The following is a 15,810-nucleotide window of genomic DNA, read 5'->3' as shown; positions in this document are numbered from 1 at the left end:
GCTCTGATCTCCCAGACCTTGGAAATGCTAGGGGCAGATTCCGGGTCTGAGCCGAAGAGAAATCTCATTTTGGTTTCCTGGAAGTGACACGAGAAGGATATGCGATGGAGTTTCGCAGTGTTCCTCGGGATGGGACAAAATTCATAAACAACACAACGAAAGAATGCTTCTTCAAATTGCAGGTACTAAAAAAACTAAAACCACTACTACTCCTCCGTGACTTCTGTTTGGTGTTACAATCCATCGTCTTGTCCAAAGTGGATTACTGCAACTCCCTTCTGCTGGGACTACCCGCCAACTCAATCAAACCTCTTCAGATGGTCATGAACGCCACAGCCAGGATCCTCACTAATGCCAACAGAAGAGAACATATCACTCCCATCCTTCAAAACTTGCACTGGTTACCCATCAAATCCAGGATCCTCTTTAAAGCCCTCATGATGATCCACAAGGCTTTACATAATATCTCCCCCCTCAATCTAACCTTCCAAATAAGGCCACACACCTCAAACAGACCCACTAGAACAGCATACAAAGACATGCTATATACCCCACCTGCTAAAACCTCTTTAAGGAAGCGCGCCCTCTCCACAGCTGGGCCTCCACTCTGGAACTCGCTCCCACCAGACCTCTGCCAAGAACCCTGCCCTTTGGTCTTCAAAAAGAAACTGAAAACCTGGCTCTTCAGTCAGGCCTTTTTGGACAGATAATCCCGAAAACCTGGCTCTTCAGTCAGGCCTCTTCGGACAGATAATCCCTTCGCCCTTGATCTCTCTCCCCCTTGAATCCTGCCAATGCTAAATGTCCCATTGCTCATTGTGGTTTTCTCCCTTTACTCTCTCCCTTTCCACCCCACCGGCTCGTTTCCCCGAGGCTTAGGCCTCTTTTCCCATTCTTATTATTATTAAACTTACTCTTTTTAATATTATGTTATATCTACCACATTATATGGTAGTGTATTCTCTTATATTGCTAAAGTTTTCACATTTCCCCACACGTTCCTTGTTCCCCGCACGTTCCTTGTTCCAATGTTACATTTCCCCACACTGTTTTATTTCCCCGAACGTTTTTTGTTCCTATGTTTCATTGTATACGCCTCCCGGCGACTGTTTTCAGTTCCATGTAAACCGGTGCGATATGTATCCTGTACAGGAGCATCGGTATAGAAAAGTTAAAAATAAATAAATAAATATTCCATATTAGGTGCTACAACCCAAGAAAGAGATCTAGGTGTCATAGTGGATAACACATTGAAATCGTCGGTTTAGTGTCCTGCGGCAGTCAAAAAAGCAAACAGAATGTTGGGAATTATTAGAAAGGGAATGGTGAATAAAACGGAAAATGTCATAATGCCTCTGTATCGCTCCATGGTGAGACCGCACCTTGAATACTGTGTACAATTCTGGTCGCCGCATCTCAAAAAAGATATAATTGCGATGGAGAAGGTACAGAGAAGGGCAACCAAAATGATAAGGGGAATGGAACAGCTCCCCTATGAGGAAAGACTAAAGAGGTTAGGACTTTTCAGCTTGGAGAAGAGACGGCTGAGGGGGGATATGATAGAGGTGTTTAAAATCATGAGAGGTCTATAACAGGTAGATGTGAATCGGTTATTTACTCTTTCGGATAATAGAAAGACTAGGGGACACTCCATGAAGTTAGCATGGGGCACATTTAAAACTAATCGGAGAAAGTTCTTTTTTACTCAATGCACAATTAAACTCTGGAATTTGTTGTCAGAGGATGTGGTTAGTGCAGTTAGTATAGCTGTGTTTAAAAAAGGATTGGATAAGTTCTTGGAGGAGAAGTCCATTACCTGCTATTAATTAAGTTGACTTAGAAAATAGCCACTGCTATTACTAGCAACGGTAACATGGAATAGACTTAGTTTTTGGGTACTTGCCAGGTTCTTATGACCTGGATTGGCCACTGTTGGAAACAGAATGCTGGGCTTGATGGACCCTTGGTCTGACCCAGTATGGCATTTTCTTATGTTCTTATGTTCTTATGGTGTCTCCCAGCCACTCCCCTCAGAAGAAGCAGGCAGTGAAGAGTACATTGTCAAGGCTCCTCAGTCTGAAGGCTGTGGTCCCAGTGCCTATTTCTCAAGAAAATATGGGGCGATATTTCATCGTGCCAAAGAAGGAAGGTTCTTTTTGTCCCTTCCTTGACCTCAAAGGTGTCAACCATCATCTGCAGGTGAAACATTTTTCCGTGGAAACCTTGCGCTCTGTGATAATGGCCGTGCCATCGGGGGAATTTCTGACCTCCAAAGCGTATCTTCACATTCCCATCTAACTAGAACATCAATGCTTTCTTCAGTTCGCAGTTCTGGGGTGCCACTTTCAGTTTTGGGCTCTACCCTCTGGTCCGGCCACTGCTCTCAGAACCTTTTCCAAGGTAATGGTAGTAGATGCAGCAGAGTTGAGAGATGATGGAATCCTAGTGCACTCTTATTTAGACGACTGGCTGATTCGAGCCAAGTTGCCTGGTGACTCACAAGATGATTTCCCTGTTGCAGGTGCTCGGCTGAGTGGTGAACATAGCCAATAGCAGTCTTCAGCCTACTCAAATCGCTGGAATCCCTCAGGGTTTGGTTCGACATGAAGCAGGGCAAGGTATTCCTGCCGGAAGCTCAAATTCAGGAGTTGCTAGCTCAACTCCGTCTGTTGTTGAACACTCTGCGCCTGAAAGTATGGTCTTTCCTGCAGGTACTTGGCTTAATGGTGGCGACCCTGGAAGTGGTACTGTGGGCGAGGGCGCATATGCTCCCTGCTCACTCTGTGGAACCGGCAGTCTTGGCACTATTCAATTCAGCTCCACCTGCCAATGGAGGTCAATTCCCAGCTGCAGTGGTGGCTGCAGGTGGATCATCTTCGGAAGGGAGTTTCCCTAACCCCAACAGACTGGCTAGCACTGACGACAGATGTGAGCCTCCTTGGTTGGTGAGCTCAGTGTCAGGAGCTGTCCGTGCAAGGGCGCTGCACTGCAGAAGAGTCTCTCTGGAACGTCAGTCGGTGGAAGCCAGGGCGGTCTGGTTGGCATGTTTACGGTTCGGCGACAGACTGCAGCGTTGATCAGTCCGAATAATGTCGGACAATGTATCGACTGTGGTTTACATCAATCAACAGGGAGGTACCAAGACTCAACAAGTATCGCAGAAAATAGATCAACTTATGGAATGGGCAGAAGTGCATCTCTAGATGATCTCAGCCTCGCACATTGCAGGCAAAGACGATGTAAGAGCATACTTTCTCAGAAGGGAGAGTCTGGACCCAGTAGAGTGGGCGTTGTCGGATGAGGCGTTTCAGCTGATTCAGGATCGCTGGAGGTCTCCTGTTCCTAGACCTGTTTGTGACTTTGTGCAATGCGAAAGTTCAGTGATTCTTCAGCCACAGGAGAGATCTGAAGTCATTGGGGATTGATGCCCTAGTGCAGGAGTGGCCGGAAGACAAATTGCTGTATGCCTTTCCTATGTTGCACACGTTGGGCAGATTGATTCGAAGGATCGAACACCAGAGAGGGATGGTCTCTTGATCGCTCCAGATTGGCCCAGGAGACCGTGGTATGCAGATCTACGGAGACTCCTGGTGGATTCGCCTCTCCGAATTCCAGTGCACAGGAACCTGTTGCAGCAGGGAACTGTTCTTCACGAAGATCCAACTTGATTTTGTCTTACGGTATGGCCCATGCCTACCTGGCTTCAAAGCACTTCACTGCATCCATAGCTCATCCTGCTCTTACCTTCCCCCACCTCTCTCTCTCGTTCTCCCTTGCTTTTGTGTGGCTTATTCCCCATGGCTCATCCTGCTGTATTAACCCCACCTCTGTCTCCCTTGTCTGATTCTGCGTTGTATTATCTGTGAGCGGCTACAGTCTGTACTGCTGCTAGTGCCCCTTGTTAAGGACAAAATCATTATTTAAAGTGAATAAAAATAGAATTCTAATGGCCCAGCTTGATCTTGCTTTAGGTTGTTGTTAAGATGGTTTGTTCCTGCGTTAGACTGACTAACCTCCTCACAGGCCCCTGTCTTCTGTCACTCCCAAGAGCTCTTATTAGGCATGACCACAGCAAAGGCAGAGGCAGATAGCCGGCCCATTCCTTTAAACTGATTAGTTCTGTTTTTAAGCTGGTAATGATTTTCTGTCTCCAGCGATCCGAGCCGGATCTGAATTGGAACTTAGCCATGAAAGGCTCCGTATCGCAGTCTGTGGAGACTTCCAGTCTGTCTTAATTCTGCTTTTCTGTGGGGTTTTTTTTTCTTTTTTTTGGTGCCAGTAATAAATAATAGCTCTCCACGTGGGTCTTGATTTTTCAGAGTGAATGAAGTAGCTGATGCTGAGCTCCGTAAACAGGAAGTTCTCGATGTCCCGTTCTGTCTGATTTTTTTTTTTTGTGTGTGGGCTAACGTTGTTCCACTACATGCGGTCCTCGTCCTCTCAGCTTCCCCCTCTGGAGTCCCTGCTCCGAGTGGGCTGCTCCTGCTTTCTGCCATTTTGCTCCCTCCCTATAAAGGTGCTTAAGAAAAATCTGCCGTTTATCCAGTACAATCCCATGGAAAAGCTTCCCCAACTGCAGACGTGCATACACCGCATCGGAGGGCAGATACCAGGACTTCCAATTCTATCAAGAGCCTTAAGAAAAAAACGCAACGTCTCCGAGGATTAAAAGACCTGAATACATTTATTTATACTCTCAAAACTGTCAACTTTTGTCTTTGTTCACAAGAACTGTCATCAGGACTGTTAGAACCAAAACACTGACATTTTTGGAAATGCAAATGAAAATATTTATGCTGTAAACTCTAGCCATCACCCACTGAAAATTCAAAAGAGAGTGGCTCTCCAGGCCCAGCTCAGCTTGTGTCCCACAACCCCCCCTCCCCAGCTCAGCTCCAGCACTCTTCCCCTAGCCTGATCCCAGCACTCTCTCCCTTCCTCCCCCTCCAGTCCCGACCCAAGCACTGGTTCCCCTAGCTGTCTCCAGGCCTGTGTCCCTGTCTCTCCCATCCAATTTCCATGGCTGTGAGATCATGGAGCCGTCTCCGGCGCTTGTTCTGTCCGCTGGCCTGCGCAGGCCTGCAGCCATCTGGCCACGCTGATCAGTTTTCCCCTTCGCGCCCTTTCTGCTAGCACATGGCTAATAGTTAAGGCACACAAACACCCGGGAGGTCATTTTCAAAAGCATTTACGTGCATAAGCGGGTTTCTGAAAATTGCTACTTTCCCCCAAACATATAACGCCTTTTAAAATTCCACAGGGCAAAGGTTTACGTGCATAAGCGGGCTTTTGAAAATTGCCGAGATGTTTGCTATTTTTACGCGCCTCTGGAAATGACCTCTTGTGAGGGCAGGGTGTGCGTTTGGGGAGGAGGGGAGCACAGAATGCTGTCAATAAAACCTGCAGTATGCAGCTTCCAAAACCCTTTTTTACACTGAATCAGGAAAATAAGGCACCTGATTATTGTTTTTATCATGTTAAATCTTAGCCAGGTCTGTCTGGCAGGGTAGGCAGGGGAGCTAGGAACACAGATGGTTGGGCCCTGGTCACACTAGCAGTGCTGCCTGTTTGCCCTGTGGTTAGGCACAATTCTACAACGCCAAATGTCAGGGAAACCCCTTGATATGTGGTTTGTGTGCGGTTGCTATTTTATGGAACAACCACTCTGTGGTTGACCTGTTTTAATAGCTCCAGTGTTTTATTCTTTAATTTTCTTGTTCAACAACTCTTCATTTTCAATTTTTATTCAAGTATCTGTGTTTTTTGTTTATGGTTGTTCCATAAATAGCGACCGCACAAAAAACCACAGATCAAGGGGTTTCCCTGACATTTGGAGTTGTAGAATTGTTGCACAAAGGAAACGAGGTTGGTTGGTGAATGGTGTACTGTGTACTGTACTGTGGTCAGGCACGGCAAAGGTGGGGTGCTGGAGGAAACGAAGTGGGGGATCTTATATCTAAGAAGGTAGAGTTCAAAGGAGGAAGACCAAAAAAAGACCATCCTAGATAAGGAGAAACCTCGAAGGTGCTCACACTCCATGCCTGGCAGCGGGGATGTATCCTTGGCAGTGGGAGCGGATTGGATATGGGCCCTTAGATCTTTTCTGCCACCGTCTACTATATATAAATATTTTAAAAAGCACAGAACTGCTGCATTTTCTGTGACGTTCTCGTGTGCTTTTGTCTGACCGATCTGCATTTGTTTAAATTGTGTCGCGGCGGAAATGCATTTCTCTGGGAAACTGGTGTGCGGGAGGGAATTTGGGAGCCCATCTGCTTCGCGGATAGTTATTCAGCAGGCTGTAGTGAAATGGAGAAATAATAACCAGAGGGGTTGCCGCGTTCCCTGCTAACTCTTCTCTGTGGTCTCAGGTGGACGGTCGGGACTGGTCCCTGAACGGAAACACCATCTCCCTTGATGATGAAACGGTGCTGGACGTGCCGGAGCCGAACAACTACACAGCCAAATACTGTGCCTCCCTGGGACACAAGGCCAACCATTCCTTCACTCCCAACTGCATCTATGACCCGTAAGTAGGAGGCTGGGCTGATGTAGAAGGCGCTGCGCGTTAAAGATAACAGAGGAAGCAAATGTCGTGTCGCGCTCGGGCCGCAGCCAGGATGTGTGGGTGCAAGCCAGATTCCCGTAATTGTGGCGCCGTCCAGTGCGGTCGCCTTAATTCCCTCACGATTTCAATTACAGAAGCCTAGAAATAGGATAAGCAGAGTGGAGACGGCAGAACTCAGCTGCGGTGCCCCATTTCCTGGCCCCCCGCAGTAGCCACTCGCCCTGACTTCCCTACCGCTAAGGATTATCCTGCGCTTTCTTACTCTCAGAACGCCACTGTGAGCCGCTACCATGCATCCTACCACAGAAATGGTTCCTGAGTCTACCCCATTCCAGTTATCTGCAGCAAATAAGAAGTTTCTGTCAAGTTCCAAGGTTCTGAATGCCAAAAGGGTTTCTTCGGCTCTGTTTATTGGATCAACATAGGTCAGATGTTGTAGTCCATGGGCTTTTGAGACTGCTGACATCTGGACGAGGGGTCTCGCAAGCTTGTGGATTACATTTTTTTCTTTTCCGTTTTTTCTCCAGATCTCATGCAGCTACTGAGATACCTTGCTTCTCCTGCAGATGTTTTGTGAGGATAGGGCTGCAAGTCTTCAGTACTTCTTGACTGACTGCCATGGCCCAAAACTCCAGGTTTTTCCTGTTGGCAATGGTTGCCATAGTAGTTGCTGACAAGCATGCAGTGCAGTCTGTCTCTTGCTGCTGGCTCTCAGCAGGCCTGAATTTGTCAATGGGCACATTAGGCCTGTGCATAGGGTGGCAAAAGTCTGGGGGCACAGCAGGCTGGCTGAAGATTTGCTGCCTTCTAGCTGTGCTGAATCTCACTCAGCAGAGAAGAGCCCTCTGCTTCCTGCTCTAGCCCTTCCCCTCCCAGGGAATAGGAGGGGAGGGGAGGAGGAGACCCTGGCAATAGCAAAGCTACTTTGCTCCCAAATCCAATCCCTCCCCTCCTGTCATTCAGGGACAGGAGGGAAGGGTGAGAGCCTGGAGCACACAGAGCAAAGGGAGATCATTTTGGGGAGGTTGGGGCATCAGTGAGGAGAGGAGAGTAGGGGATGTCTGAGAAAGAGGGGGAGGGGAGAAGTGTTTGTGTGTCAGAGAGAAGGGATTGGTGATGGGTGTGCATGAGTGATTGTCAGATTAGATGGGAGGTTACAGAGGGGATGCAAAGCAAAGCAGGCCACCCGCACAGATTCCTGCTTCCTCCTCCCCCCACCCAGCACAACTCCTATCCTCTCTCTTGATCTCAAATTCTGACCCCAGATCCTAGATCCTATGCACCTATGCTTAAGAACATAAGAACATGCCAAACTGGGTCAGACCAAGGGTCCATCAAGCCCAGCATCCTGTTTCCAACAGTGGCCAATCCAGGTCATAAGAACCTGGCAAGTACCCAAAAACTAAGTCTATTCCATGTTACCGTTGCTAGTAATAGCAGTGGCTATTTTCTAAGTCAACTTAATAGCAGGTAATGGACTTCTCCTCCAAGAACTTATCCAATCCTTTTTTAAACACAACTATACTAACTGCACTAACCACATCCTCTGGCAACAAATTCCAGAGTTTAATTGTGCATTGAGTAAAAAAGAACTTTCTCCGATTAGTTTTAAATGTGCCCCATGCTAACTTCATGGAGTGTCCCCTAGTCTTTCTATTATCCGAAAGAGTAAATAACCGATTCACATCTACCCATTCTAGACCTCTCATGATTTTAAACACCTCTATCATATCCCCCCTCAGCCGTCTCTTCTCCAAGCTGAAAAGTCCTAACCTCTTTAGTCTTTCCTCATAGGGGAGCTGTTCCATTCCCCTTATCATTTTGGTAGCCCTTCTCTGTACCTTCTCCATCGCAATTATATCTTTTTTTGAGATGCGGCGACCAGAATTGTACACAGTATTCAAGGTGCGGTCTCACCATGGAGCGATACAGAGGCATTATGACATTTTCCGTTTTATTCACCATTCCCTTTCTAATAATTCCCAACATTCTGTTTGCTTTTTTGACTGCCGCAGGACACTAAACCGACGATTTCAATGTGTTATCCACTATGATGCCTAGATCTCTTTCTTGGGTTGTAGCACCTAATATGGAACCCAACATTGTGTAATTATAGCATGGGTTATTTTTCCCTATATGCATCACCTTGCACTTATCCACATTAAATTTCATCTGCCATTTGGATGCCCAATTTTCCAGTCTCACAAGGTCTTCCTGCAATTTATCACAATCTGCTTGTGATTTAACTACTCTGAACAATTTTGTGTCATTTGTGTACTCTATGTACCTTCAACAAAATCCTCGCATCATAAACGTGCCATATCTACAGCAGGCCCCATTCAATGGAATGCGCTCCCACCAGACATTCGGCTTGAGTTCTGCCACTCTTCATTCAAAAAAAAAACTTAAAACCTGGCTCTTTAGCCAAGCTTTTCCAGGACCATGATCATCATTTTTTCCCCTCCAACCAGCAAGAACATATCTTCTTCACAAACCCCCATTTTCCATACCACTACCTACTTCGGTATCTAATCTCTTGCTGCAGGACACTTGAGACGTTCTCACTTATACGTTATAATTTTTATGCTCAATAAGACCTGTCAACTTAATTGTTTAAGTCTTTTTTTTTTTTTTTTTTTCTCCTTTATCTTTTGGTCATCAATGTTACAACGTTATCATTAAATTTTGAACTTATGTACTCTGTTCCAAGTTTCATAACCTTGTTCTATGTAATGCCTTTTGGCAATTTTCATGTTCTGTTTCAATGTAAACCGATGTGATCTTTATTTCATATAGGAACACCGGTATATAAAAATCTAAAAATAAATAAATAAATAAATAAATCTGCAAATTTGATTCTCACTCGTCATCTTCCTTTCCAGACCATTTATAAATATATTGAAAAGTAAGGGCCCCAATACAGATCCCTGAGGCACTCCTGTCTTTTAGCCAGTTTGCAATCCACGAAAGGACATCGCCACCTATCCCATGACTTTTTACTTTTCCTAGAAGCCTCTCATGAGGAACTTTGTCAAACGCCTTCTGAAAATCCAAGTATACTATATCTACCGGTTCACCTTTATCCACATGTTTATTAACTCCTTCAAAAAAGTGAAGCAGATTTGTGAGGCAAGACTTGCCCTGGGTAAAGCCATGCTGACTTTGTTCCATTAAACCATGTCTTTCTATATGTTCTGTGATTTTGATGTTTAGAACATTTTCCACTATTTTTCCTGGCACTGAAGTCAGGCTAACCAGTCTGTAGTTTCCCGGATCGTCCCTGGAGCCCTTTTTAAATATTGGGGTTACATTTGCTATCCTCCAGTCTTCAGGTACAATGGATGATTTTAATGATAGGTTACAAATTTTTACTAATAGGTCTGAAATTTCATTTTTTAGTTCCTTCAGAACTCTGGGGTGTATACCATCTGGTCCAGGTGATTTACTACTCTTCAGTTTGTCAATCAGGCCTACCACATCTTCTAGGTTCACCGTGATTTGATTCAGTCCATCTGAATCATTACCCATGAAAACCTTCTCCATTACGGGTACCTCCGCAACATCTCTTCAGTAAACACCGAAGCAAAGAAATCATTTAATCTTTCCGCGATGGCCTTATCTTCTCTAAGTGCCCCTTTAACCCCTCGATCATCTAACGGTCCAACTGACTTCCTCACAGGCTTTCTGCTTCGGATATATTTTAAAAAGGTTTTACTCTGAGTTTTTGCCTCTACAGCCATCTCTATGCCATCCTGGACATAAAGCGCCACCCCACTACTAAGTTACTAATTTGTACCCTGGTATAGCACTGTCCCATTGGTTATCCTCTTTTCACCATGTCTCTGAGATGCCAATTAAGTCTATGTCATCATTCACTGCTATACATTCTAATTCTCCCATCTTACTACTTAGACTTCTGGCATTAGCATACAAACATTTCAAAGTCTGTTTTTTGTTTGTATTTCCATCCTCTCTTCTTTCTCCTTCTCTTCTACCCCCCATCTCCAATCCTCTCACCTTCTCCTTTTCCTATCCCTGGTCCTCTCAGCCTCTCCTTCTCTCCCTGTCCCTGAGACCTTTTCTTTGTACTGATATTTGATATTCATTATCGTCGTGCAATAAAATAGGAAACAAATTATAAAGACAGAAGCAAAGACGGAACATTTTTATAATATAAAATAAAAGTTGGAAATGTTTGTCAGTGTGCTTTAGAAGTTTCTAAATTTTTGTCCCAGAATCTATCCACAGAACTGCGAGACCGTACCTTGGACCTTCTACTCCCCGGTGGTGGTGACACCAACAGTGCCTTAAGGGCGGCAAAATCTTAAATCCGGCTCTGAGGGTGGCAGGGAGTGCACTCTACGCTTCCTTCAGAGATTGTTTTACAGAAAGACCAACTTTAGAAATTGCATACTTCCAGCTCTATGAATTCCTTGAGATTCTTCTAACTTAAAAATCCCCCTCCCCTAGGCAGAGCCCTGGAAAAAAAAGCAGTTCTCCATTTTTTGGTTGCGGGAGTATTCTAGGAAGTACTTTTAGTTTAAATATCTTTATTCAAGAGGAAATAGGGTTGCAAGTAGAAATACAGAAACAAAAAAAAGGGTAATCACAACAAGTGCAATGCATAACCTGGTAATGCTGAAGATCCATACAAAATAAGCAATGAAGCCCATCACATAATAAGCACAACCACATACATTTTTGCCCCTTCCCCCCCCTTCTTTTATATACCCCCTCATTATGGGGCCGATTTTAAATTTTACGCGCAGGAGGGGTACATTTGTGCACGCTACCCGGCGCACACAAATGTACACCCGATTTTATAACATGCGCGCGCTGCCGCACACATGTTATAAAAATCCAGGGTCGGTGCACCTTGCGCGTGCTGAGCCCAAGGGGAGCCCCGATGGCTTTCCCCGTTCCCTCCAAGGCCCCTCCGAAATCGGGGGGGCCTTGGAAGGAATTTTTTTTTTTTAATCCCCCTCCAACCTTATTCGATGGAGCTACGCCTGCCTCCAGCATGGCTGATGTGCCGGAGGATTTGGGAACGCCCCCGCCCCCGGACTGCTGCCACGCCCCCGCCCCCAGACCGCCCATTTTCGAAAGCCCCGGGACTCCTGGGGCTTGTGTGCGCCGCCGAGCCTATGCAAAATAGGCTCGTGCGCGCAGGGGTAGGTTTTCGGGGGTTACGCGCATAACCCTTTGAAAATCCTCCCCTATGTGTCAAGTCAAAGTGTTCCTAGGAAGAACTTTTTTGATCTGAGGATATTACTGTGTGATAGCTGTTACACATTCAGGAGGCAAGCTTCAAACCGTCTGCATTGAGACAAAGTTGCATCAGTTTTGAAAACGAAAATATGCGTGTACTTTCGTTTTGAAACGTTTGTACCTGTGGTCATTTTATCTGCTTTCTGTGTGGATTTTTTTTTTTTTTAATAGAAAACAATGGGAGTAAAGTTGAATATACAATCTATGGGGTAGATTTTACAAAATTACGCGCACACATACTTTTGTTCGCACACCAGGCGCAAACAAACACCTAAAACCTCTTCTTCACCCCCACGATTTAAAAACCGTACTACAAGCCCTCATCTTTTCCGGTTTGGATTACTGCAACTCCCTTTTGATTGGTTTACCAAAATCATCTTTGAGGCCCTTGCAGCTTCTTCAGAATGCTGCTGCCAGATTTCTAACGGGTAAAAGCAAATATGATCACATTACCCCTGTCCTCAACCAATTACAATGGCTCCCAATAGAAAAAAGAATTGAATACAAAGTTCTTTCATTGATCCACAATGCAATCTACAAAACCGACTACACTGCCTTTGATGACATTTTACACATACTTCGCCCTCAACGCACAACAAGAACTTCTAGTAAACTTCAACTTGTGATTCCCTCACTCCCAAATGCCAAACTATCCTCCACCAGAAACAGAGCCTTCTCCATCATCGGACCAAAACTATGGAATTCACTACCCCACTTCCTCACCGCGCAAGAAAACTTAAAATCCTTCAAAAAAGACCTAAAGTCTTGGCTTCTCAACCATACTCTTAAGGACAACTCTCAATGACTTTATACTATAATCCCATTATCCGCCAACTCTAAATATTCCATTTGGACAATCTCTACTGATTCAAGCCACTGATGCCTCCTTTTTGAAGAACCCAGTTATCTCTGCCTATCTATTCAGTGTATCTACCCTGTTTACACTATGTTTTTTGTTCATACCTCTTCTTGTTGGTTCCATTTCCCACTATTGTTAAATTTAAAGTTTAAAATCTTTCAATGTAACAAGTTGTTCTGTATGTAAACCGGAGTGAAGGCAACTATGCTATACCTCGGTATATAAAAAAAATGCTAAATAATTAAATAAACAAGAGTACGCGGGATTTTAATAGATACGGCGCGTATCTGTTAAAATCCGGGATCGGCATGCGCAAGGCTGAGCAAAATCGGCAGCCTGCGCGCGCCAAGCCGCGCAGCCGGCCTCGGAGGGAACTTTCCTAACCCTACCTTTATTCCAGAAGTTACGCCTGCTCAAGGCAGGCTTAACTCGCACGCGCGGGCCAGCTGCTGGCGTGCTATGTTCCGGTCCGGGGGCTGGTCCGGAGGCTGCGGCCACGCCCCCGGGCCGGAACCATGCCTGCGGCCCCACCCCGGATGACGCGCCACAGCGCCACGCCCCCCCCCCCCCTGCCCCCAGGAAAGCCCCGGGACTTACGCACATCCCGGGGCTAGCGCGCGCCACTGAGCCTATGCAAGATAGGCTCGGCGCGCGCAGTGGGGATTTGGGGTAGGTTTTCGGGGGTTACGCGTGTAACCCTTTGAAAATTTACCCCTGTGAGTGTTCTTGCCCCCTCCTCTCCCAAATGACCTAAACTCCTTGGAGCATCTACTCTAAATGCAGCTAAAAGCACAGGCGTTGTGGAAGAAATGCATGGAAATCACTATTCACCTATAGAAAGGGGCTTTGTGAATTGCCCTTCCCTTTGGCCTTCCCTGTAGAAATGCTCCTCTAGCACAGCTGAAGAAAAGGTTTTAAAAGTGTTTGAGTTTTCCATTTTGGATACTTTGCAGGTTGTGATGCCTTCTTATTGAAACCAAGACATGGCTCTGGTCTCAAGCTCGTGGATATTATCATCTGTGGATGATTTTTACAACTGGGCCAATAAGAGCTTGCATGGCCTACAACAAATCCAATTTTCCTTAAGGGAATAATTCAGCTGCTGGAAACACTGCACTGCAGCATTTCAAAGGTTGAATAATGCAGTCTAGGAAATCCTGAGTTGTAGAAACCTGAATAAGCTTAGTACCCAGTGGCCACCTGGTTTTGCATCTGAAAGGTTAGGAATGCAGACCAACCCCTGCAAAACCATTTAGCTATGTTGATCCAAATAAGACACTGCTATCAGCTGGCCTACTGAGCAGTGGGCTCTCTTTAATTCTTCTAATTGCGCAGATTACCTATGGAGAACAAAAAAATATCATCAACCAGCCTCACGAAAAAAATGCTTTGCTGAGAATGAATCTGGGGTTATTTACTTGTTCTTGTTTTGGTATTCAGGTTTGTTCATCCTCGTTTTGGCCCGATTAAGTGCATCCGGACCATCAGGGCAGTGGAGCTGGATGATGAACTGACGGTCGCCTACGGGTATGATCACAACCCTCGAGGGAAGAATGGGCCTGAAGCACCCGAATGGTACCAGCTGGAACTGAAGGCCTTCCAGGCATCTCAGCAGAATTAAAGGGAATTAACATGCACAAAGCGCACACACACACACACACAAACTCACACACAACAGCAGCAGCAGCAGCGGCGGGAACTTCGCAGTTCAGGGAGCTGATGTGGATACTTGGATCTATGCACTACGTTTATACCGAAAACCGGACACCCAGGGATTGTTTCATACTGTTGCCTCACAAATCTTCATCCGGTGTTAAAACAGGAGTTTCTTACACACTAACTGGGTTTGAGTGCACTGCTCTTAGCCAATTTACATTTAGCTAGCATTGTGACAAAGGGGCTATTTATCGGTACATACCAGGTAGCGTGTGCTTCTTTTGGTATTTCCAAACTAATTATTAGTCTTGTTTTCAGATGCCAAATGATTCGAGGTAAAAGGACATGGTTATTTTTAGCTGTGTGGTTTACGTATTGCTGTCGCCCTGGTGGAAACCTTAGACGCTCTCACGTTTTGCAGGAATATCTTTGTGGCAGGACCGGGTTGGTATATTTTGATTTTCTCTCCTACAGCAGGAACAGAATTTGCCATCTAGCGTTTGACCTAACTCTCTAATCGAGCAGTTTTTTTTTTTCCCCTTTCTTACAAGAGGCTGGGTCTGACTTTGTGTTGTTCCTGGCCAATTTCTCACTCCTGCTCTTTTCCAAGAGGATCCTCTTTCTGAGTCTTCGACATTAGAGTAATCTGTAGGGCTAAATCTTTGCTTCAGGATTAGTCACCTGGTAGATAGTAAATCTACCCATCACCCCTGCTTTGAGATGTTTGCACCCATCCAAAGAGGATGGGATAAAGTGGCTCGAATGAGCTGCCAGCAAATGTAGGTAACAATTCATTCAAGGGGAAGGAAGAACGAAAACGCGATTGAATCTTCATGGATTGTGTTTTGTAGCTGAAGCGGTTACATATTTTTTTTTTTGTAAGGGATTTGCTCCAGTGAGGGGTACAGTCCTATATGAATGGATGTGGAGCTACAATGCGGGATTAGTGTGCAAACACATTTGAAGCAACTTAGAAAGAAAACCCTCAAGCAAAACTAAACTAAAGATATTTGGCCAATACATGTATGCTGAAGCAAATTTTCATTTTTTTTTTTTTTTACCTTCATTGAATTTGGTTCACAACCTGCTAAATCTCAAAAAACAAAAAAAAACCCCCACCTTATGATGCTTCATATTTGTGCCATTTTACAGGTGGTGGCCATATGTGCCGCCCTTCGGTCTTACTGGGATTACCCATGCTGCAGGAATCCCTCCGTTCCGCACGATTCCCGAGACATTTGGCCTGCAGCATTTTATCTCCTGTTGGTAAAATAAATACGATATAGGGACGATAACTTTCCAACCGGCACCAGGGCGCACATGCGCGTGCGTGCGTCAGCCTGTGCCCAGGGATGCGGCTGTCTTATAACTTGTGCACGTGTTATGAAATAGCCTGGCCGCTTGCACACGTGCACCAAATTTTAAGTGGGCACGCGCATGTGTGTGCAAATGCCGCTTC

At 45.5% G+C, this 15,810-nt stretch overlaps 1 protein-coding gene across 1 annotated transcript in view; it reads left to right on the top strand.

Annotated features, from left to right (window-relative positions):
• Positions 1–15,810, top strand: part of SETD7 (SET domain containing 7, histone lysine methyltransferase) — a 77,388-nt gene extending 61,578 nt beyond the window's left edge. The window contains exons 7-8 of the mRNA XM_029596087.1: positions 6,372–6,529; positions 14,136–15,810. Coding sequence (XP_029451947.1) covers positions 6,372–6,529; positions 14,136–14,316 — 339 coding nt within the window. The 3' untranslated portion in view covers positions 14,317–15,810. The remainder of the gene's footprint in view (positions 1–6,371; positions 6,530–14,135) is intronic.

Source organism: Rhinatrema bivittatum, chromosome 1 (genome assembly GCF_901001135.1).
Source record: "Rhinatrema bivittatum chromosome 1, aRhiBiv1.1, whole genome shotgun sequence".
Classification (NCBI taxonomy): Eukaryota; Metazoa; Chordata; class Amphibia; order Gymnophiona; family Rhinatrematidae; genus Rhinatrema; species Rhinatrema bivittatum.
Note: the sequence above shows the minus strand (reverse complement) of the source record. Positions and strands in the feature narration are given on the sequence as shown.